Raw genomic sequence first — 25,875 nt, 5'->3', positions numbered from 1 at the left:
GCTTTAGATGGTAGAAAAGGAGAAGAAGAGACAAATAAGAGAATGCTGCAGAAGGACAGACAAGAGCTTATATGAGAGCTATATATGAGAGTGAAGGAAAATTAAATCACAAAAGGATATGAATCTAGGGGACCATGAGAACGATGATAACAAAGGAAGGAAGGAGAAAAGGAAGGAAAGAAGGGTGGGAGGAAGGAAAGAAGCAAAGAAGAAAGCATAAGAACAAAGAAACTTTAGAAGATTTCTGATATTTTAATTTTCATCTTTGAGCTAAATGCTCAAAGCAAAGGTACTGTAAGCAGGTAACAAAAATCCAGGACTAGCAAGATAGAGGAGAAAGTCAGGAATGAAGATGTAAATTTAAGGTCCTCCAGTGCAAAGTGTATAGAAAACCTGGGGTTCAAGGAGTCAACTAAAAGGAAGAATACTAAACAAGCAAAGGAATGAAAAGGAAGGGCTGAGATGTATAATTAAAAGAATAATTATGAAGCTAAAACACAAAAGTAGGTCATATATGAAATATTCAGAAGACTAATAGCACATGAAAAAATATTACCCAGCCTTAAAGAAGGATGATATATATACTTAATGTGATAATAGAAACATGCCCAGGATCTTTCCTTAACTAAAAAGCAGAATGTGGGCACTTCTGCTTCTGACTATACAAGACTGAATTTCTTCCAGCTATAGAACTAGATTTAACATAAGAATTTCAAGCTCACAGGAAGTAGAATAAACCTCCCAGTGATCCACACTCCCCTCACAAACTAAGCAAAAACCAGAGCAGTGAAATAGGGCTGTCATAAGGGTAAATCTAGTATTACCACTGCCACGAGCAAAAACACTGAAAGTCCAGGACTAAAGTAGCACTTCTTGGTTCCTGGAAGAAACAAATGTACGTGTTGTCCTGGTGAAACTCCATCACCTCATACATCCAGGTTTTCTGTAGATGAAGACCCATCAGCTAGGAACTCACAATCAAAGATCACCAAACATCCAAGGAAATAAATCATCATGTTATAAGAGTCTCAAAAACAACAAATACCAGATTTGGACCCTATTGCCACACCCAAGGATTTCAGATAATCTGAAAAAGAATTTAGAATTCTAATTTGTGATTATTTTAAAGGAATAAAAGATGGGAATCACAAAAGTGAGCAAGCAACAAGAAATTATTAGAAATTATAAGAAATGCCTGAAAAGAATTAACCTGAACTTTTAGAAGCAAGAGTTATAAATTATTGAACTAATAAAACTCAGTGGAAGTATTAAACAGCCAACTCTATATAAGAGAGTAAAGAGAGAACTACTGAACAAAAACATATCTGATTAATTACCCAGAATGTAGAAGGCGGCCAAGAAGAGAGGAAAATATGAAAGGTGACAAAAACATGGAAGACAAAATGAGAAAGTCTAAATGCATTTCTACCCAAATTCCAGAAAAAAAGAACTGACAGAACAAAAAAGGTAGTATTTGAAGAAATGATGACCAAGAATTTTCCAGAAACACTGGAGGAAGAAGCATTCACAGATGCATGGTATACGGCATACAGCATATACAAAAATGACAAATGTATAAGTCAAAAGAAAATGCACCTAAATATAATGCAAGAAGACTGATGGACGAGGACAAAGAACAGCAAAGAACAACAACTGGAGAGAATGGACAGAATGGACAGAAGAACTCTCAATAACAGCAATGGAAGACAAGACAGTAGAATAGCTTCCAATAGAAGGTGGGAAGAAGGGAGAAAGAAGTAGGGCAACTATTAATTAAGATGTTGTACTTATTGTCCAGAGAGACAAAGGAACCAGTGAGTCAAGATAAGTATATAAGAGAGAAAGGTGTCATCTGAAAAATCAATGAAGGAGAAATGAATTAGATAAATGGGGTTATCCATGTGGGAAAAAATAAAATTAGATCCTACTTCACTCCATAAGCAAGAATCAATTCCAGATGGATGAAAGACCTAAATATGTACAGCAAAACTGAAACACTTATAAATATTTTTATGCTTATAGAGTTGGCATTTTAAGATTTTCATAAAACCTAACCATAAAAATGTTGAACAAAAATACCAAAATTAAGAACTTCTGTTCATCAGCAGACATCTTTAAAAGAGTAAAAATATAAGCCACACGTTGGAAGAAGGTATTTGCCAGAAATGCAACCAAAGTAGGATCAGTCTTCAGACTACATGACGAATTAGTACAAATAAAAGAGGAAAAGACAAAAAAAAATCAATAGGAAATGGCATGGCAAAGACATAACAAGAAACACACATGGTCAATCAACATGTGGAAAGATTTTAAACTTTATTAGTAATTGAAGAAATGCAAAATAAAACGAGATCCCATTTTCACCCACCTGACTCAAAAATTTTTAAATCTGACAATAGCAAGTGTTGGTAAGAATGTGGATGAATGGGAACTCTTAACACATTGCTGGCAGAATTATAAGTGGTGCAATCCCTTCAGAAAACACACATTCTCTTGTAAAAAACATTCTTCTACTTTAGATCTCATTAATTCCACTCCTAGATAATCACCGTAATGAAAATCTCAAACATGTAGATCTTGAAACATATACAAGAATATACATAGTTATATTTTTCATTAAAAAAGTTGAAACACTCTAAATATCCATTAACATGAGTATGAAAAAATAAATTGTGGCATATTCATCGTGGGTTGTCATACAGCAGAGAAAACAGGCTATATGCCATTGTTGATAAATCTTATAAATACGTAACTAAGTGAACAAAGCAGTATTATCACTTTAATAAAGTTTAAAAATAAGGAAAACAAAAGGAATATTGTTTGGAAATACATATATATAGAGCAAAACTACAGAGCAAAGCAAGGATGTGATAAACACAAAGTCAACATAATGCTGCTTTCTGAAGGGACAAGGAAAGAACTTACAGACCAAAGCAACAGCACTGGAAAATGTCTAGTTCTTAAACTGGGTGGTGGGCATGTAGGTGCTTATCTGATTGTTGAAATATACATATATGTATGGAATATATGTATATATTGTTGAACTATACCTACACATATATACAGAATATACATACATAAACTGGTATATGCCCTTTTAAAAAATACAGAAAAACTTCACAATGGTTATCTTCTGGGGAGGGAGGGCTAGGGAGAGGGTTTCTGTTTATTTTGCACCTTTCAATAATGTTTGAGTTTTTATTATATATACTACATTTTTTTAAATGACTAAACAGGAGTTACCTGCATGTATGAGATATGGGTTATTTTTTAATTTTCATCTTTATACTTCATATTTGATCTAAAAAAATGATAAATGCTATTTTGCATTTTTCTAAAAAAAGAAATTATAACTGATCTTTGCAAAAATTCATTTATCTAGCAACTTGTGTCAGGTAGAGCATACTACCTAAAGCAGTATTAGGAACAGGGAATGTGAATATATGTATGACAAGCAAGGATGCATGCTTAAAAATATAGAGTACCATATACAGACCAGAAGGTAAATTCCACTTTAATGCTAACTTTTTTCTACTTTTATAATGTGACTGTAATTTTACACAGAAAGCAGGAAAGCCTTTAAGAGATTTCAATAACCAATAACCAATTGCCAATAACCCATCTAAATGGAGAAATGTTTTAAAAGGCAGTATCGCTGCCACTAATACATTTATTTCGCCAATAATTTATATGCTTATTTTTAATAACAAAGTGATACAGTTTAAAAATATCTTACTGTTATTCCTTCATGTTCTTTCTTCGCATGTCCTTTATTTTCTTGAATAGGCCTGGACTCTGAAGAACTCAAAGTCTGTAAGTTTTCTACCTTTGGGCCTAAAGATTTGGGAGGGAAATTTACAAAATAAAATTTCAGATGATAAAATTGAAAAAATATTTTTACATAGAACTAATCAAATTTAGATATCCTACAATCCGTAAAAACAGGAGTTATGGATCTGGCAAACTGGTAGCCTACGGATTAAATCTACTCTATAGAATCTTTGACCCACAGAGAGCTTTTAAGAGAGTGAATTGAATGCTACTCACTGTAGCATAGCACATTATGTTAGCACAGGGGAGGGCAACAAGACCTCTCCTTAGGGGCCTTCAGAAAGGGATCTCAGAGGAAAGCCACAAGGCCAGGTGAGCTGACAGGAAAATAGAGCAGTAATCTGGCTCAGTATTACTCAAGAGTAAGGACTGATGAAAGAAAGCACAAATAACCAGAATCAGTGATAAAAATGGGAATATCACCACAAAGCCTGTAAACATTCAAATAAGGGCCAATAAATTTAAAAAAAAAATACTCGAATGGAACAAACTCCTAAAAAAACACACACACACAATTTAATCTGAATCCAAAAAGGAAAAGAAAAATCTTAATAGTCTTAAAATGACTTATTAATTTGAATGGTACTTTAAAATCTTCCTAAGACTCCAGGCAACTGATGGGTTCTACCAAATATTTAAGGGGAAGAAAAATAACAACAGTCTTACACAGAACCTTTCAGAGAATAGGAAATCTTTCAGGTAATACATATCTCAAGTTATTTCTTATTGTATTTTCTTATTTCAAGAAGATTTCTAAGAGGGAACACTTCCCTACTCTTTCAATGAGGCTATAACTTGTTGATAAGGAAGTTGGTTTATTTCTCACTTAACTGATGAAACTAGAACTAAATGATAAGCATGCTCATTGGCACCAGACACGACTGAAACATGCACTTTCCCTGAAAACCACATTGTTCACTGTTTACGTTTAGTCATCTGCCTCTTGGCTTTCCATGCTCTGTTGTTGCTGAGAGGTGTCAGAGAAATCATGTAGATGCATGCTATCACAAGTTATTGTTTCAACCTCAGACCATCCACAAGCTGCTAGTAAACTTTTTCACAATTCCAGCTAGCCCTCCATGCTCACGGCCAACCTTTAGCGTTCTCCTCACACAGCCCAGCCCTTTCCCATATACCCCTCCCCTGCCTCCTGCCTCATTCTGCTGCCCTCCCTGACTCTATACTGCAGCCTTCTCTGCTTCCCCGCTGTTCCAGCTCCTCTGGACTTCTCTCCAGTCCTCAAACAGGCTATTCTTAAAGAGGTGCACCTAACTATATGTAATTTAGATAAATGTATTCAAATAAACAGTGACACTATTTCCTTGCCAGAAGTCACATCCTTGCAATCAACTTAAAAAGAAAGTTCCCTTACAATAAATTAAGTAGGATTAGGATTAATGTAGAAAGCAATATGGCATGCAGCTCCTTCTCAGCCAGGATATGCAGTCCTGTATTAGTAACTGCAGCTACTTCGTACCCTGAGAAGAATCTGAGTGCAGTGGCTCAGTGACATCAGGTGTGCTGCTGCTCCGAGTGATGTGCTGCTGCTCCACCACCAGGCAGCCAGATTCAGCTGCAGGTGCATTTTCTGACTGCTGACATTCTTCCACTTCTGTGGGCACAAACACAAAACATGCAGAGGTGTATTTCAAGATTTTTAAAAATAATTTCACCACTTGAACAGATTCTAAAAATGTAGTTTTAGATACTTTTTTTCCCCACAAAAATTATATATTATATTCTGCATTTATAACATACAGTTTCTATACTTATTAACAGTAATATTCCACTCCAAGAATACATTTTAAGTTCTGCAAAGCATTTTATTTTTCAAAGTGAAGAAAAAAAAGCTGCAGAAATGGTTGAGACCTGTAAAAGTCACCTGGAATTTAACGGACAGTAATGCCAAGGAACGAGAGAACCAGGAGATACATGGAATAGGTAAATTTGAGAGTAGAAAGTCACACACATACCCCTCTCTAGGAACATAAAAGGAAATGGGAATTTCAATTCTATTACTCTTTTTAACAGATAAATGCACAACTAAATAAAATACTTTAATTACTTAATAACTTATGCCATCAAATGCAATGTTGAATTAATCACTAAGTACAAAAATGATCCACTGGTATTTTTAGAGAACCAATACATAAATGTCACAAAATAGAAAACCATAGATGAGTACTGACCATTGGGGAGTAATAGCTAGCATTATTACAAACTATATTCTCCTAGAGAATGAGTTCGTTACTATGTGGCTCCAGAGAGTCCCTCTGAAATAAAGATCTGCCTGCACCAATTGTCTCCTGCCAAGGTTTTTTGTCACTGTACAGTCAAGCCTGTGTTCTTCAGCAAATAAACCACTCCATCTGACCTCACCCCATAGATGTGACCCCCCACAGGAGCTCTCACTCACTTTAGTCTCAAGCAATCCTAGCCCACCTGCACCTGTTACTATCTCCTTTTGGCTGCTCACTCCTCCATGCTAATAGAACTGTTCCTGCCTGCCTCCTTGCCTCCCGAGCTACCTGGACACCCCTCCTAAAGGACTTGCCTGTATATAAACCTGCCACTGCATCCCTCAGCACTCATGCACAGAGTCATGAAACTTTACATCTATAGAGCTGTAACATATTTTCCAAAAATTTTAATTAGCTGAAGCTTTACTCCTTCTAAAATAAGATGGATCAAAATTCAGCTTGTATTATCTTACCTAGCAGTGTTACCCACTCCCTCACCTGAAATGAAGCTCGCTGCCCATGTGCCATCCTCAGTGTAACTCTTTACTCTGAAGACAAGCCAAAGTGCTGGCTCTTCCTAATCAAGAAGCTGTATGTAGGAAGATTCTAAATGTAATACACTGGACTTCAAAAAATGGTTGCTGCTTTATTTTTACTATCCAAATAAAAATTCCAATTTTTAAAAATAATAATAAATTTATTTTTTATTGGTGTTCAATTTGCCAACATATAGAATAACACCCAGTGCTCATCCCGTCAAGTGCCCCCCTCAGTGCCCGTCACCCATTCACCCCCACCCCCCGCCCTCCTCCTCTTCCACCACCCCTAGTTCGTTTCCCAAAGTTAGGAGTCTTTATGTTCTGTCTCCCTTTCTGATATTTCCCACACATTTCTTCTCCCTTCCCTTATATTCCCTTTCACTATTATTTATATTCCCCAAATGAATGAGAACATATAATGTTTGTCCTCCGATTGACTCATTTCACTCAGCATAATACCCTCCAGTTCCATCCACATTGAAGCAAATGGTGGGTATTTGTCATTTCTAATGGCTGAGTAATATTCCATTGTATACATAAACCACGTCTTCTTTATCCATTCATCTTTCGATGGACACCGAGGCTCCTTCCACAGTTTGGCTATTGTGGACATTGCTGCTAGAAATTCCAATTTTAAAGTACACTTATATAAGTTATGAGACTTCAAAACTATGAAATTTGTGTGATGCTTCACTTATAATTCAGAGTACTGGGCCACAGTCTAAATGTAGACACTGATGGTAGGAAGCTGAATTTGAGGCACAAGCAAACAAAGGCCAAAGTAGTAAGAATACACAGACCCATTAAAGTGCATCTTTTCCAGCTTGTCTTTGCCCTTCTCTTCTCTTGATGAGCCAGAACTGTTCATTGTCCCACAGAGACACAAGATGTACTTATCTGTGATCTCCCCACAAATCCCCATGAACAGACTAGGCTCTTTTCACAGGTCTGCTTCTAGGCTCTTCAGCATTAGGCAACAGAAGCCAGAGGATACTGTGGGACCAGTCCCTTCCGGTTGTCTTCAATCATTGTTTATTCTAATTATGCAAGACACTGAAACCTTCTGGGTACTGTTTATATTTGTTAATGAACCTACTTGTTAATCTAATATCAGTAGAGGGAGCCCAAGAGTTTCCTAATTCTCTAAAAAATAATTGGAAAATGCCAGTTTTTATGGACAGTGGGAAGAGTGGGTTTTATTCACTTAAACTTGATGCCAAAAACTGGTAGATGGTGGTTTCTGGGCTAGGAGCAGAAACAAATAAGAGGAAGGCCAACACTGGCAGCATCTTTTTAAAGATAAAGAACATTGCCATCTGGTGGGATACAGAACAGTCACAGCACCATAGCTTCCAAATTCAAGAGTCCCCACTGGTCCTCAACACAACAGACAGATGAAGAGCCTGCCATCACCAGCTGGTATGCCTTCCCAAAAGACTGGCCTAATGCAGCTGTAAGGCTTTGTTTTTGTAAAACTGTTGGTAGGGACTTCTCAGATGGAGAAAGTCCAAGACTGCAGAAATCACCGGAAGTGGTAAGGATGGGAGCATCTGTGATGAGGGTAGAAAGGAAGAGGAGAATCACAATGTCAAACATGCTGTCAGGGCTGGTGTGCTACTGGTGCCCTGTGCTATCCCTATAGTTGACTATTAAGTGATAGAGTGTGGAAAAATAAATTCTCCTTATTTCACAATTAAAACCCAACCTGATGTGCAAATGTTCATTTTTTGGCACACTCACACTTTAAGTGTATATCAATATATGTCTTGCATAATTAACAAATGAATGCAAAAAATATTTTGATACTTTTCTTTTCTATTTTAAACAGTTCTTGGGCTCCCTCTGCTGGCTTCTTCTTTGTTAAGAAAGAGCTGCTTGTAAATGGGATTGACTCCTTAATTTCTCTTCTTCAGTCTCATTGTTAGTGCATAGAAATACCACTGATTTCCGGGCATTGATTTTGTATCCTGCCACACTGTCGAATTGCTGTATGAGTTCTAGCAATCTTGGGGTGGAGGCTTTTGGGTTTTCTATGTACAGTATCATGTCATCTGCGAAGAGGGAGAATTTGACTTCTTCTTTGCCAATTTGAATGCCTTTTTTTTTTTTTTTTTTTGAATGCCTTTTATTTCTTTTTGTTGCCTGATTGCTGAGACTAGGACTTCTAGTAGTATGTTAAATAACAGTGGTGAGAGTGGACATCCCTGTCTTGTTCCTGTTCTTAGGGGAAAGGCTCCCAGTGTTTCCCCATTGGGAATGGTATTTGCTGTGGGCTTTTCATAGATGGCTTTTAAGATGCTTAGGAATGTTCCCTCTATCCCTACACTCTGAAGAGTTTCAATCTTGGATCGAAATGGAATGGATGCTGTATTTTGTCAAATGCTTTCTCTGCATCTATTGAGAGGATCATATGGTTCTTGTTTTTTCTTTTGTTGATATGATCAATCACAGTGATTGCTTTATGAGTGTTGAACCAGCGTTGCATCCCAGAGATAAATCCCAGTTGGTCATGGTGAATAATCTTCTTAATGTAGTGTTGGATCCTGTTGATAAGTATCTTGTTGAGAATTTTTGCATCCATGTTCATCAGGGATATTGGTCTGTAATTCTCCTTTTTGGTGAGGTCTTTGTCTGGTTTTGGAATTAAGATGACACTGGCCTCATAGAACGAGTCTGGAAGTACTCTCTTTCTATCTTTCCGAACAGCTTTAGTAGGATAGGTATGGTTTCTTCTTTAACCGTTTGATAGAATTCCCCTGGGAAGCCATCTGGCCCTGGACTTCTGTGTCTTGGAAGGTTTTTGATGACTGCTTCAATTTCCTCCCTGCTTATTGGCCTGTTCAGGTTTTCTATTTCTTCCTGTTCCAGTTTTGGTAGTTTGTGGTTTTCCAGAAATGCGTCCATTTCTTCTAGATTGCCTAATTTATTGGCGTATAGCTGCTCATAATAAGTTTTTAAAATTGTTTGTATTTCCTTGGTATTGGTGGTGATCTCTCCTTTCTCATTAATGATTTTATTAATTTGAGTCTTTTCTCTCTTCTTTTTAATAAGGCTGGCTAATGGTTTATCTATCTTATTGATTCTTTCAAAGAACCAACTCCTGGTTTTGTTGATCTGTTCCACAGTTCTTCTGGTCTCTATTTCGTTGAGTTCTGCTCGAATCTTTATTAAACTGTCTTCTTCTGCTGGGTGAGTTTCATTTGCTGTTCCTTCTCCAGCTCCTTTAGGTGCAAGGTTAGCTTTTGTATTTGAGTTCTTTTCAGGTTTTGGATGGATGCTTGTACTGCAATGTATTTCCCCCTCAGGACTGCTTTTGCTGTATCTCAAAGATTTTGAACAGTTGTATCTTCATTCTTATTAGTTTCCATTAATCCTTTTAATTCTTCTCTAATTTCCTGGTTGACCCTTTCATCTTTTAGCAGGATGGTCTTTAACCTCCACGTGTTTGAAATCCTTCCAAACTTCTTCTTGGTTTAGTTCTAGTTTCAAAGCATTATGGTCTGAAAATATGCAGGGGACAATCCCAATCTTTTGGTATTGGGTAAGACCTGATCTGTGACCTAGTATGTGGTCTATTCTGGAGAAAGTTCCATGTGCACTGGAGAAGAATGTGTGTATTCAGTTGCGTTTGGATGTAAAGTTCTGTTAATAACTGTGAAATCCATCTGGTCCAGTGTATCATTTAATGTTCCTGTTTCTTTGGAGATGCTGTGTTTAGAAGATCTATCAATTGTAGAAAGCACCGTATTCAAGTCTCCAAGTATTAGTGTATTATTATCTAAGTATGTCTTAACTTCAGTTATTAATTGATTGATATACTTGGCAGCTCCCACATTCAGGGCATAAATATTCATGATTATTAGGTCCTCTTGCTGGATAGATCCTTTAAGTATGATATAGTGTCCCTCTTCATCTCTTACTATAGTCTTTGGGATAAACTTTAATTTATCTGATATGAGGTTGGCTACCCCTGCTTTCTTTCAAGGACCATTTGAACGGTAAATGGTTCTCCAAACTTTTATTTTCAGGCTGTAGGTGTCCTTACATCTAAAATGAGTCTCTTGTAGACAGCAAATAGATGGGTCTTGTTTTTTTATCCAGTCTGAAACCCTGCAGCTTTTGATGGGATCATTAAGCTCATTCACATTCAAAGTTACTATTGAAAGTATGAATTTCGTGTCATCATGATACCTATTCGGTCCCTGTTTTTGTGGATTATTTCCTTGGACTTCCTCTTTATTTTACAGAGTCCCCCTTAATATTTCTTGCAGAGCTGGTTTGGTGGTCACATATTCTCTCAGTTTCTGCCCATCTTAGAAGCTCTTTATCTCTCCTTCTATTCTGAATGAGAGCCTTGCTGGATAAAGCATAAGATACCTAGGAATAAACCTAACCAAAGAGGTAAAGGATCTATACCCTAAAAACTACAGAATACTTCTGAAAGAAATTGGGGAAGACACAAAGAGATGGAAAAATATTCCATGCTCATGGATTGGAAGAATTTATATTGTGAAAATGTCAATGTCACCCAGGGCAATTTACACATTTAATGCAGTCTCTATCAAAATACCATGGACTTTCTTCAGAGAGTTGGAACAAATCATCTTAAGATTTGTGTGGAATCAGAAAAGACCCCCATATAGCCAGGGGAATATTAAAAAAGAAAACCATAGCTGGGGGCATGAAAATGCCAGATTTCAGATTATACTACAAAGCTGTGATCATCAAGACAGTGTGGTACTGGCACAAAAAAAGACACATAGATCAATGGAACAGAATAGAGAATCCAGAAATGGGCCCTCAACTCTGTGGTCAACTAATATTCGACAAAGTAGGAAAGACTATCCACTGGAAAAAAGTCTCTTCAATAAATGGTGCTGGGAAAATTGGACAGCCACGTACAGAAGAATGAAACTAGACCATTCTCTTACACCATACACAAAGATAAACTCAAAATGGATGAAAGATCTAAATGTGACACAAGAATTCATCAAAATCCTAGAGGAGAACACAGGCAACACCTTTTTTGAACTTGGCCATGGCCATGCTACTTCTTGCAAGATACATCCATGAAGGCAAGGGAAACAGAAGCAAAAATGAATTATTAGGACTTCATCAAGATAAAAAGCTTCTGCACAGCAAAAGAAATAGTCAACAAAACTAAAAGACAGCCTATAGAATGGGAGAAGATATTTGCAAATGACATATCAGATAAAGGGCTAGTATCCAAGATCTATAAAGAACTTATTAAACTCAACAGCAAAGAAACAATCCATTCATGAAATGGGCAAAAGACATGAACAGAAATTTCACAGAGGAAGACACAGACATGCCAACAAGCACATGAGAAGATGCTCCTCATCACTTGCCATCAGGGAAATACAAATCAAAACCACAATGAGATACCACCTCACACCAGTGAGAATGGGGAAAATTAACAAGACAGGAAACTACAAATGTTGGAGAGGATGTGGAGAAAGGGGAACCCTCCTGCACTGTTGGTGGGAATGTGAACTGGTGCAGCCACTCTGGAAAATTGTGTGGAGGTTCCTCAAAGAGTTAAAAATAGATCTGCCCTACGACCCAGCAATTGCACTGCTGGGGATTTACCCCAAAGATACAGATGCAGTGAAACGCCGGGACACCTGCACCCCAATGTTTAAAGCAGCAATGCCCACAATAGCTAAGCTGTGGAAGGAGCCTCGGTGTCCATCGAAAGATGAATGGATAAAGAAGATGTGGTAGATGTATACAATGGAATATTCCTCAGCCATTAGAAACGACAAATACTCACCATTTGCTTCAACGTGGATGGAACTGGAGGGTATTATGCTGAGTGAAATAAGTCAATCGGAAAGGGACAAACATTATATGGTCTCATTCATTTGGGGAAAATAAAAATTAGAGAAGGGGAATAAAGGGAAAGGAGAGAAAATGAGTGAAAATATCAGCGAGGGTGACAAAACATGAGTGACACCTAACTGTGGGAAATGAACAAGGGGTAGTGGAAAGGGAGGTGGGTGGGGGGGTTGGGGTGACTGGGTGATGGGCACTAAGGGGGGCACTTGGCAGGTTGAGCACTGGGTGTTATGCTAAATGTTGGCAAATTGAACTCCAATAGAAAACTTTTTTTTAAAAGAAAGAGCTGCTTGTTAAAGCTGCTCCCATTTCAGTGTCAACTGGAGCAGTTGCTTTTTTATAACAAATTAAAACATTTTAACACTGATATGCAAATATCAAGATACAGGATTATCTTATAATCATACAGAAATGAACAATCTAAGTTATATAAAAATTACATTATAGATTCTGGTAGGTCTAATCAATTCTCTCTTGAGTATCACACAATTTGCTTGAATTACTTCAAAGAGCAAATTCTCAGACTCATCAAATCATTCACTTTCTCTCAAATATTGCTAACCTAATAACCCAAAGTTTAAAAGCACTAACCTTCTAGCTTCTTGATACTATAAGTTATACCACACGACCACTAAATCATTGCTTTCCAAAGTCAATTCAAAACACCAGGAAAATACCAAAGTAGAATTACTTCACTTTTTTCCCCCACTGAGAGAAAAATTCACATGATTAAATTAAGTGTGCAAAGTCTTTAGAAACTTCCATGTAATCCACACGTTTGACTACTTTTCAAAGTACTTTAACTACTCTTTAATCTAAGGCTTCCTTAATCTTATTAAATGAAGTGAGACTCATTCTTCAATTACCAAAATTCTGGATTCCATTTATCCCTTATACAGGGTTGCAAAGGCAAAATTAATAGTGTAATTTCCTTTTAAAGCATTGTACACAATACTGACTTGACCCTATAAAAAGCAGAAGACATGGAAGCCAACTCAACATCCGAAGTTTCTCATGAGGTCTAAAGATGAACCTGTTCAAACCCTGACAGTAATACCTAAAAGCCTGAGAACCAGAGGCAGAAGCAGCTAAATAAGGCTTTCACTTAGGTACCAATGAGATGCTTTCAGAATGAGGGAAGATCACTGATTCTCTAATTACTACTATCACAATGGCCCTAAAACAAAATCTATAGTCTGCATAACCTATAAGCACTACAGATTGATAAATATCCCAACATAAAAGCAATAAAACAGCTGGAAAGAATTATTCCCACAAAGGAGAAGTAGGAAAGTCACTGAAACTGTCAGTTCTATCTCTCACATGTTTGTTTATATAGCTATTCATATAAATGGAATACAGGTGGTTATTACTTTCCCAAAATTCTGATGCCACAAAGCAAGTGTCTTTACGGGAACAGAATAAATACAATAATGGCTGAAGGTAAGTAATTCTCTATTTCTTATATTATTAAAGCAATTTTGGCATGTTGTATAGTCATATAGACTAGAAACAAAACAAGAAATGTTAACAAATGAAAACAAATGAGCAATCATTTTTCTAGTAAAGAACTTGTGGCCAGAAAGTCAACATTATAAGTATCTACACTTAGCAACAGGTAAGCAAGATATGCCAACACACAAGGATTTAAATTAGAACACAAATTCCATGTTCCAGTATGCCAACCAGTGAGAATGTGCAATCTAAGACAGGACTGATATGCACTGCTCTTGGCAGGACAGTCCCAAAGGAAAATGCCATCACCTTAATAGTAAAGAACAAATGGAATAGCAGATTGTTCTCAAGGTCACTACATTGTTAAGTCCCTTTTATCCTTTGTGCTTTAAAACCAGGAATAAGGATGGCAAAGGCAGGAAAATACTGGCTCAGCATTTCCTGCTTCATTTCACTCTAAATCAAGTCTCCCAACCTCAGCACTATTAATACTTTGGGTCAGATAGTTCTTCATGATGGAGCTGTCCTGTGCAGCCACTAGAGGTTGTTTAGCAGCATCCACTAACTAGATGCCAGTGGCACTGCCCCATCTGTGACAACCAAAGATGTCCTAGACACTGCCAAATGTTCCCTGGGGGGCACAATCATCCCTAGTTGTGAACCACTGTTCCAAATCATATTTAACTTCTGTTGGAACTGTGTATGTATAAATGGGAATCAAGAATCTGAGTTAACTAAAATGTAACAGTGAATGAGAAAAAAGTTTCCAAATGAGATTACAAACAGAAATAGGCTTCTTGTGAGAAAATATTCTGGACAAACTAGTAGAAACCTTTATGAAAGAGAACAATAAAAAAAAGAAAAAAGAAAGGGAACAATATGGGGTTAAAATGGACTGTCAAAAACAAAAACTTTTCACCATGAAAAGAATTCCTTTTGGGTATATATCACCCAAAGAGAAAGCAAACTATTTTCAATACTTTATTAATCACCTCTAGGCAGTAGCACTTTTTTTTTTTTAAAACCAAACTATCAAGTAGTTAATGCTCATGAGTAATTTAAATAACTGGTGACCATCTTACCATTCTTACTGTATTTCACCTTCGGTATTTACTAGAGAAAAGTATTTTCTAAGAAACATAATCCTTAGTCTCAATAAAATGAACTTCTTCCTTCATATTCTGTTAACTAAATAATATGATATCTTACGTATTCATCAGGGAAATTAAGATTTGATTCTACTTTGCTACACCATAGTATATGATTTAGTGCTACAGAAAGCCACAGCAGACTATCTATAATACTAAATAACTACTAATCTACAATACCATCTTTCTGAAAATAGAAAGAATATGAAAACATGTCCCTCTTTAGCGTGAAGATTCAATTCATTATAGAATCACTGAAAAGTAACTAGACTTGGGCTTAACTATTCATTGTAACGTAGGGCCCTTTGTGCCAAATAACACTACTTTTGGTGCCATAATGTCTTAATAATCCAGAAAATACACTATGTGCAAACCACATGTGGCTAAACTCAGTTTTAATTGGCTGGAGCAGAAGACCAATGTTTCCTTGCTTTGAAAATTAGCACTTTTTAGCATCATTTTTTTAACTCAAATCTTAATAGTTGTTTTGAATCTCCATAAACATTTTTACTTTATACAGGATTATAATTTATTAATTCAAAGGAGTTCTTATCTACATGATTTTTCCTGATATTCATTTTGGGGAGGCACAGCAAGCATTCTGACGCTGATATTCTCAAAACTTTGTTCTGCTGACATCACTGTTAAAAACTACGGGCCACAAAATCCTATATCCTTTGTAATTGTGAAAGCAAAGACCAGTGGTGTGAAGAGGTTTTTCTTGGCTGTCTAATTGCTACTAAACATCTAACTACATAAAAACAGTTATTAATATTCATTGAAAATAAACGCAAACTGCAATGGCCAGGCATGCATGCATGGTTGGGGTGGGGGGAGGGTATTGACAAAGGAAGCAAGGCCCAGAGGCAAGCAGGAGAAGCCCAGGGACATTGACATTGATGGACAAGAGATAGCATTACAGTACCTGACAGCCTGTGAGAACAAGAGGAGTAAGACAGACCAGGTAAGAGAGCGCTCACGGTGTGAAGGAGGAGCGGGACGCTTTTAGTGGCAGGCAAAGCCTCAGAAAGGTGGACACAGTTGCTGATAGACTGGCTTCGCTTAGCTTCCAAGAGAGATAAAGTAACAGTTATGTCAGAAGCACATCAGGATCTTTCACTTTTTTTTTTAATTACCATTTTTCTGGGCTTCCTTTCAATATTTAAAGGAGGTCATTTTATACTTTAAAGAAATCAGTACAAAGCAGAGTATTTAGCTGTAGTCTCTAAATACAGCTTACCTTCAACCATTCTGATGCCATGGGAGAATGGACAATTCACAAATAATCAATCTTATTTTAGAATGCTTTACATGTTTAGCCTTCCTTTTTTCCTTACATTTGGGTTGTTTATTTGGGCAGACACTACAATCAATTTTCCCTTCCTAAAGGACACACATATGAAAAGACCATAGGGAGGGAGTGAAAAATCTAGCCTAAGATTAAAATTGTTCTATAAATAATAAATAATTCAAAAATTGGTTTGCTGAGAGGTGACTGTATTCAAGCAAATCACTTGGTAAATTAAATATCCTAAAACCTCAGGAAAACATTAAAGTCAAGATAACATTAAAAGATTTGATATTGAGGAAAAAAAAGGCAAAAATCTCCATGAAACCCATCCTTTTATAATACATTTCATGCTTATTGAATCTATAATTTCTTAGTATGAACTTTATGATGTTCTTAAGTTTTCAAAAGACTGCTAATGAAATGAACATTTGAGAAAAAGGATAAATGCAGGAAGAGAATACACCTCATATATATGTAACTACCATCAGTAAGATCAGTTTTACACCTTAAAATATAAAAGTTTACTTGTTTGTTCTTACATAATTTTATTTTGCAGTAATGAAATACAAATACAAACGAGAATGACACATTTGCAAAGGGCAAAACAAACCTTTTACTTCTTTATTATGCCTCTTCTGGCCCCGTTCTCTAGCTGTCAAAATTCCCAGTTCTAATTCCCACGTCTAAAGGTCTATCTGTAATGTGATTACAATACACTTCACAAATGACTAAGATAATATTTAAGGGAAAATGACTTCTGTGTCAATGTCAAACTGACTTACTTCAAATTTCTTAAAAGAGGTGTTCATCTCTCAATGTCAGAGGTGTTTGAAAGAGCTTTCCTTTTATAAATCAAATGATTGCATTTTTTCAAAACTGATCACTAAATATTTTAGAAATAATAAAACTTAAAAATTTTTTTTGTGTGTAGAAATTGACTTGCTTTAATCACTCATTTTAGACATTTAAAATTTAAGCATCATTCACAATCAGAGTTTTCCTTTATAATTCTTTGGAAGACTCTCATCAGTTTTTTTTAAGTTGCAAACTAGTTCATTCTGTTAAATTATCATTTCCCTACTCTGCAACTGCTTATCTTATTATTTCCATCTTGCCACCATCACTGAAATTTTCTCAATCTAAATGTAATCTGTGAGGCAAATTATAATAATCTTAAATTACTCTTATACTGGGATTAGGAAAAAAAGTCACTTTCAATGGGTCTTCCATAATAAATACTTTAATGCTAAAAGTGGCAAAAACTAACTTTCTGAGCTACTGTTCTCTCATTAAGAGGTGGCCTTCACACAAATGAAAATCTACCATCAAAGTATTCTGAACCTTTCTAAAAGATGGAAAGGTGAATTATTACACAATGTAAAAATAAGAGAAATGAGTAAAACTAATAGTCTATATAAATTAATTTTATAAAACAGCATGATATAGTAAAATCTTCAGAGACTTGTTTTCACAGGCAACTAAAAAGACAAAAATGTAAAATAAAATAGGAAATACACTACAGAGTGGAGCATGCAATTCTTGATCTTGGGGTTGTGGGTTTGAGCCCCATGATGGGTATGGAGGTTACTAAGAAATAAAATCTTTTTTTAAAAAAAGGAACTATGAAAAAAAAGGAACTATGTATGTGCAAAATACATGAAGTATTACCTTAGATAGATCCATCCAACTCAATAGCTCTTGTTATCTTTTAAAGGTTATGGTTCCAAGTGTTTTTAATTTAATTAATCCTACAAGGCCAGATTTATGACTTTTAAGTGACATAGTCTAAGACACCTTTAAAACAATTTTGTAGAAGTTCTTAATGATGCAATACAATGGCTTTTCAGACACCTGAGAACACTTAAGCACAGAAGCTCACTGGCATAAAGACATCAAGGCTTACTGAGAGCACTATGGGTGCCACTACCATATTGTTGTTCTAAAACACCTGTTGAATAACTAAAATGCAATCTCTTCTAAGGCTGTGTTTTGGCCAAGTAGGGAATAAGGAGCATACAGTATATAATGGTTTGCTGTCATTATTATTTTTTAGATTTTTATTTATTTATTTGACAGAGAGAAAGCACGAGCAGGGGGATGGCAGGCAGAGGCAGAGGGAGAATCAGGCTTCCTGCCAAGTGGGGAGCCCAAGGTGGGGCCCAATCCCAGGGTCCTGGGACCAAGACCCCAAGCCAAAGGCAGATGCTCAACCAACTGAGCTACCCAGGCACCCCAGTTTACTGCTCATTAAACGTGAAAGGAAAGTTCTATACAGTGTTTTGAATGATCACTTTTATTATCATTACAATTCAAAGGTTGTAAGGGGTATCAGAGAGTCTGGGCAGCTCAGGCAGGATGCCACTTTGTCACAAACTTCTGCTCTGATCCAATGGTGGAAGAAAGGGGTTTTTAAAGAGTTGGAATGAGAATAGAAATCACTGAGTAAGCCTTCCCTAAAGGTGCCTATTATCAGTAACTGAGTCTCTCCTCAGGGGAGAGGATGAAGGAAAGCAGAAGAGGTGAATGGGAGGTGAATGTAAATAAAGTGATTATTACCAACAAATGCTATGGCAGACAACATTAGATAGGGTTACAGTATATTTTCATAAGAACTCCAACAGGATTCTAAGCCATCTGTATGAAGCCTTTACTGAGCACTGTAAACTATGTTGAGTGTAAATGACTCTGGTTTATGACCAGAAGATATTGTGACTTTCTGTAGTCAACATGCTGAATATTGATTATAACAGCATGATATTACTGAAGTGAAAAACTATGGGAAGCTCAGATAAATTTATTTTAAATGTAATTATAACCTCAAATTCACTGGAGGGAAGGGGAGTGGAATTTTAAAATTTTTTAAATATTTTATTCCTATAAATCCATTTTAGATAGCAACTAGACCTTAGAGAAATATTTAAGTAAACATTTACCGGTTGCTTTTTGGCGAACGATATTTCTTGCTTTCTCAACTCCTGGTGCCCCAGATGTGGTGGCACTCCTAGATCGCATCGGCTCAGTCACATCTGGGTGGCTCCGCCAGCTGAGAGAAAAGGACCTCCCCACAGTGGTTCCTTTCTGAGAATCCAGAACACAGCCTGATAAGGATAAGACAAGAAAAATAATCTAAAAGCTGGATTTGTTATCTTTCATTACACAGCCTGTGTTGCTCAGCAAATTTCATAAATACAACTATATGTAATTAGCAGATTTTCTTGTTGCAAAATTAGGTACGACTGGGGCATCTGGGTGGCTCAGTGGCTGAGTGTTTGCCTTTGGCTCAGGTCATGATCCTGGGGTCCTGGGATCGAGTCCCACATTGGGTTCCCCACAGGGAGCCTGCTTCTCCCTCTACCTGTGTCTGCCTCTCTCTATCTCTCTCATGAATAAACAAATGAAATCTTTTTTTAAAATTAGGTACAACTGGGGGATCCCTGGGTGGCGCAGCGGTTTGGCGCCTGCCTTTGGCCCAGGGCACGATCCTGGAGACCCGGGATCGAATCCCACATCGGGCTCCGGGTGCATGGAGCCTGCTTCTCCCTCTGCCTGTGTCTCTGCCTCTCTCTCTCTCTCTCTCTCTGTGACTATCATAAATAAATAAAAATTAAAAAAAAATAGGTACAACTTCTCTGCTTTCTTCTTATATAGCTCTGGTCAAATATTTCAAGTGAGTAGTTAAGGATCCAAAATAAATACACGGGAAAAGAGAATGAGGCAGAGACTTCTGCACAGGTATGATGTGGCCAGTGGCTATTATCTATGGTTCATTTTCACACCCAGGTTCCTGAGAGTGTATTTTGTTTCCACCAAGTCCAGTGTGTAGAGGACAGGTATTTCCATAACAAATAATTAAATCACTTTTTATATTCCTTTCAATATAATAGATAAATCAGAAATATCTGCCATAATCATTAAATAATTAAATCCATTCTGTTATCGTTCCGTAAATAGTGTTTCTCAAATTTTTTACCTCCCTATAAATAAAAACAACCTCTCACAGACTGCAACAAAGATACTATAAGAATCAGTCACGTCAATCACATGTCTGTATGGTTAAGTAATCATAAGTGGTTCACATCTCCCCACATTCACATCCTCTGTTGTCCTCTCCCACAATGACCCTGGGCTTCATCACATGACTTACTCTGGTAGCAAAACTAAGCAAGCAGAGATTTGAAACGCACTTGAAAATCTAGGTTTGCCCTATTACTGCTCCTAGAACCCCTTACACAAAAAGCCTGAGCTAGCCTGCTGGGAGATGAAAGGTACACAGCCACGTCCTCCCCTCCATCTTCCACTGCCAGAGCTGCCTAACTGATTATTTCACAGCCTAACTGACTGCAAACACAGAAGTGAATCCAGCAGAAGAACTGCCCAACTGAGTCCAATCCAAATTGCCAACTCATTAAATCATGATCTAAACAACTGGCTATTACTTGAAGCCACTATGTTTTAGAGTGATCTGTCATACAGGGAAAGGGAAAACTGATACAATCTATAATAAGGCTATTGTTGGGGCTATAGTCTACCACAGCAAGCAACATACACTTTATGAATCTTTTTTTTTAAATATTTTATTTATTTATTCATGAGAGACACAGAGAGAGAGAGAGGCAGAGGAGGGAGAAGCAGGCTCCATGCAGGGAGCCCAATGTGGGACTCGATCCAGGGTCTCCAGGATCATGCCCTGGGCCAAAGGCAGACGCTCAACCGCTGAGCCACCCAGGCGTCCTCACTTTATGAATCTTTGGAGGAAAAATTCCTCTCAGGTCTTAGGACCAGGAAAAGCTACGTACCACCTAAACTGTGGATTATTTTCACCTTTTGCAATTTGTGATCCTCTGCTCTGTGAAGATCAGAGTCAAATCTAATCTTGCCCCACCTCCCACCTCCCCAGCAAATATATGAGGCTCTCCGGCATTCATTCTGGCATTATAACCTCTCCCGCAATTCCACCCCCTTTAATTTTGCCCCAGTGTTCTTATGCATTTTATCTATTGTATTGCAGGAACTTCTATGAACTGCCTCAAAATCTTTACATAATAGATAAGAGTACAAGTGAATTAATCCAAGGACTATGTCACAGCCTTAATAGTACTGAAGACAAATTGTTGTCCCCAATAGAAACCACCAATGACATTTTCCACCTTGATCTCTCGGTCTCAAAACAATTTTTACCCAGAAACACAAAAAAGCCAAAATGACTCCCATTTGAAACATTCAGAATGTTTCCACCTTTCCTAGGCAGGCAGTGAATACGTTTTTCTAGGATGCTGTCTTGAATTGGAACTTGCCTACCTTTTATTTCTGGCTTTCCCACTTCTTAGCTATGTACCTCGAATGAGTCCATCACCATGGACTCTATACTTCAGTTTCTCAGTCTGTGATACTGGGATGGTAGTATCCACCTCAGAAGTTACCATGAGGGTAAAGAAAGAGAATATATTCAAGCATAAGATGTTATTATTGTTGTTGTTGTTGTTGCTACTACTGCTACTCTCCTTCATCTTCCTTCTTCATCCACAGCCTCTTCATAAATTCGTCATTCTCTTTAAGAGGACAGAGTGCTATGAAACACAATTCAATGCCACTATTAAAAAGATACCACCTGTATGGCTGGTTCTTTTTACCATGAAATTCCATGCAATAATTGCCTATGTGTATAAACACACACTCCTCCTCAGTCTCAGATATCTGGTGTTATCTTGCAAGAGAGAAGTACCTTTGCCTCGCTGCTTCTTTTCCTTCTGTTCACTTAATTTGTCCAGAGGTAGGTTTGTCATCTCAACTCCGTAAACAGTTCTCGCAAGCACTGCTGTCAAGGAGTCCATGATGTTGGCCCACTCATTTATGAGTTCTTCCCATTCCGTGAGGGAGGACAGCACCCTAAGGAAGTCATCCCAGAGCTCTCGAGAAATGTACACACAGAGGTTTGCTCGGATCCATGCCACCATAAGTGTCTAAAACCAACCAACCAACAAGAGAATTGAATTGCCCTCATTTGGAAGAAGAATGGTCTTTCAACAAAATATTTTAAATTACTATCATTAAAATGAACTTTAAAAAGTACTTGATCTTGTTTTTTTTATTTCTCACAATTCATTTGATCAACTGTCACTAGAATCTGAGCTACTGAGAAATCAGTCATGATTATGAACAAAGCTACTGATTCAAAAATCCCTCTAGTGCCTGTGGCTAGTCCTGGACATAACTGGGGCGAAGACAAAGCTCTTAGAACTATTCTATTTCTTTTTTTAAAAATATTTTATTTATTTATTCATGAGAGAGATAGAGAGAAAGAAAGAGAGAGAGAGGCAGAGATACAGGCAGAGGGAGAAGCAGACTCCATGCAGGGAGCCTGATGTGGGACTCCATCCTGGGTCTCCAGGATCACGCCCTGGGCCAAAGGCAGATGCTAAACCGCTGAGCCACCCAGGGATCCCAACTATTCTATTTCTTGCTCTCTTTCTCTACAATAGCTGCTTCTAGCCTCCTTTTCAATATGTAAAACTCCAGCCCCACCAAATCCTCCCTGTTTTTTAGCAGATGAACTCACTGCAGACTTGAGAGAAAACAGAACCCATTAAACAAGAATGCCCTCAACTTTTACTCACAAGGCACAGGTGTTTGCCCAGCTTCTCTTTCATTTGCAGGCTGTAAGTAGAGAGGGGCTCCCACTCTTCTATGCTTGTTTCTCACCTCTGCTCTGAGCCTCCTCCTTGACCTTTGTTTCCATTAACCCTGCCTCTCCTTTTCCTTCAGTCTATTCTACTTCTGCAGCTCCTCTCCATCGGTATTTAAACATGCTCCAAGTCTACCTCATCTTAAAAACAAACCAAAAAGTTCCCTTGAGCCCAGATCTGCCCCACCTGCCCCCAACTAGAACTTTTAAAGCCAAATTTCTTGAAAGAATGTTCCACGCTCACTGTGTGTGCACCTCCTCATCTCCCAGTCAGCCAAGTGCTCTAGCTTTCTACCTTCCTATGCCACTCCACCTCTGCCAGGGTTCTGGTCTCCACTCTCATGGCTCCAGTTAACATCTATATATGGTTGACTTTTGAATCTCATGTTCAGCCCAGACCTCTTTAGTTTCCTGACCTTGTCTATCTGCATGCTAGACAGCTCTACTTGCATGTTCTGCAAGCACTTGTTTACATAGCATAATAGTAAAAAGAATTCAATTCTTCCACTGAGATTCTTTCAGTCTCTCGACCTGGTCTCTCCTGCTCCTGGACTTTGCATGCAGTCTTCATTCCTCGCTTCCCTTTCTTTTTTGCCTCTTTAACTCCCATTCTTCAGGTCACAATGTGGACATTATTTCCTCCAAGGCATCCCTAACTGCCACCCCACCCAGCTTCCAGTAAGTAACCTCCATTCCCACAACTGTCTCCATCTCCCTATCAGAGCACTTTCCATAGGAGTCCATTCACTTCTCTATGTCCTTCCTCTAGCCTTATGGTCCATGGCACTATGAGTAGCCACATGGGCAACCCTACCAGACAATTATGCATATATTCTATGTATTTCCTTACTTTTGAAACTGCCTAGTTCCTTACCTCTGCCAAAATACTTCACATCCTTTAAAATTCAAATAAAAATATATCTGCCTTGAAAGAAGTGCCAAGTCCATCTCAGGTGAGCCCCAAGGGCTTTCCTAATCTTACTACAGGGCAGAGTTAACCAAAGTCTATATAACTTCCCTGATCTGTTGTCAGAACTAAATGTTCTCTTTAAAGTGCCAACCTGCAAATATTTCTACCCACCCTAGATGCAAATAGACTCCCACAGTCGATGGGAGCTGTCCTATGCATGGAATAGGGGCAAATTGGCTTTTTAATTACAAGAGAAATTTTTCTTTAGCATACACATAGGAAAACTTTGAGAAATAGAAAACAGTCTGTAAATAGGTCTATTCTGACCACTGAGAAATCATATTTAAAGTGACCCTTATGCAATATATCTGTTTTCTATGTTTCAATTCACATTTACCACACTTTTTGAGAGGGTAAAAATGTGAAAGTTGAGCTAAAATCATTAAATATATTGAAAACAAGGTTTTAAACATTCATACTTAAAATACAATTCTAAGATGGATTAATGCGAAAGAACAATGCAAAAGAAAAAGCTAAAATGATTTTATCATTTCTTATTACTAAGACCTTATATATATTTATTATGACTAAAATGCCACCTCCTGTTTATTCTACTTTACATTCCTGTTTTCAAAATGAGTTTAAAGGCATTACCATAAAGTACATAGGCACAATAAAATAAAGAGTAGATCAAAAAGAGAATCTTAGCAGATTAAGAGGAGAAAGGAGAGACCGGCAATGCTGCCAGCGGTCAGCCTAACTTCTGGTTACAGCACTAGCCTCAGGTTAAAAGCAGAGTTTTTGTGTGGTAGAAGATGCCCTGTCCTGAGAATCTTGCACTGGTGTCACTTTACTAATTATAAAACAAGGACAGAACAGACTTCTTGCAGCTTATTAAATTCATCTTAGCAAATCTCACAAACATACACAGAGCTGACGAATCATTATCATCATCCATAAGTCACAGCTAACAACACTTGAACCTAGAGTAAAACTGTTGACAATTAGTGTGGGGCAGATGGGTGATACATTTTTGCCCATGAAGGCAGGCTGCTCTCTCAGTAAATGAGAGGAGGTTTCTCCTCTCATCTAGGAAGAGGGAAAGAGAGAGCTCCAGACCTTGGGTTCTGTCACTAATTTGATGTATGAGCTGGGCTATTTACTTGGCTTTTCTGGAGTCATTTTTTGGTTAAAAGCAAAAAGCTGAATAAGAGCATCTCCAAAGTTCCTGCAGCACTGAAACTTATGTTTTATCAAATATATCCTGGCAAATAAGTTGTATAAACAAATATATCTGTTCTGAAAGCACTCCTTTTCTTTTCATATGTTTCCTAATCAACCACTTGCTACCTCTCTTCACCACACCTAGGGGACTATATAATTCTAAGTACTGCGAGTAGAGGGACCCATAGTCCAGGTTTCCTAATATACTGTCAGAGCTTCAAGCATAAGATCCTATTTAGCACTGATAACAGATTTAAACATCGCTTATGGCAAAGAGCATCATCTGGCAGATATTTAAATAAAATCCAACTATCATTTGAAGATTTGCCAATTCAAGTTATCTACTGAGAGAAGAAACTAAATACTAGAGGATATTTTTTAAAAAGATAAAAGGATAATGGCAGCTCAGAACTTCCTGTCCCCTTTAATAGATTCTTTATTCAAAAATTTTAAAAATCAAGCATCTGGCAATTGTAGACATTCTACATGAACAGATAATAATTTAAATGGCACATTTAATTTTATATGAAATTCAGATGATGCCCACTTGATTTCCTGGCAGAGCTATCCAGACCTTTCACATTCTTTCTCTTTTCTTGGATCTCACAAAAGGGCTTGGGGAGTTCAACATATGATTATAAATCCCAGATGAACCTGCTCTGATTCTTATGACAACTCTGAAAGGTCAGAAGGACT

The 25,875-nt window shown here is 37.5% G+C and overlaps 1 protein-coding gene across 9 annotated transcripts in view; it reads right to left on the bottom strand.

The window, feature by feature from the left end:
- Positions 1–25,875, bottom strand: part of RALGAPA2 (Ral GTPase activating protein catalytic subunit alpha 2) — a 327,065-nt gene that overhangs the window by 182,728 nt on the left and 118,462 nt on the right. For 8 of the 9 annotated variants that reach the window (XR_005377488.1, XR_005377489.1, XR_005377487.1 and 5 more), the window contains 5 exons: positions 22,086–22,323; positions 19,297–19,461; positions 15,998–16,138; positions 5,309–5,443; positions 3,737–3,834 (listed from right to left, as the gene is read on the bottom strand). Coding sequence is in view for 2 of the 9 variants with exons in the window: in XM_038571432.1 (XP_038427360.1) it covers positions 3,737–3,834; positions 5,309–5,443; positions 15,998–16,138; positions 19,297–19,461; positions 22,086–22,323 (777 nt within the window). In the remaining 7 variants the exon portion in view is untranslated. The remainder of the gene's footprint in view (positions 1–3,736; positions 3,835–5,308; positions 5,444–15,997; positions 16,139–19,296; positions 19,462–22,085; positions 22,324–25,875) is intronic. The other variant, XR_005377490.1, reaches the window with a different exon arrangement.

This window comes from Canis lupus, chromosome 24 (assembly GCF_011100685.1).
Source record: "Canis lupus familiaris isolate Mischka breed German Shepherd chromosome 24, alternate assembly UU_Cfam_GSD_1.0, whole genome shotgun sequence".
NCBI classification, from domain to species: domain Eukaryota; kingdom Metazoa; phylum Chordata; class Mammalia; order Carnivora; family Canidae; genus Canis; species Canis lupus.
The sequence above is the reverse complement of the archived record's forward strand: the minus strand, read 5'-3'. Positions and strand labels throughout refer to the sequence as shown.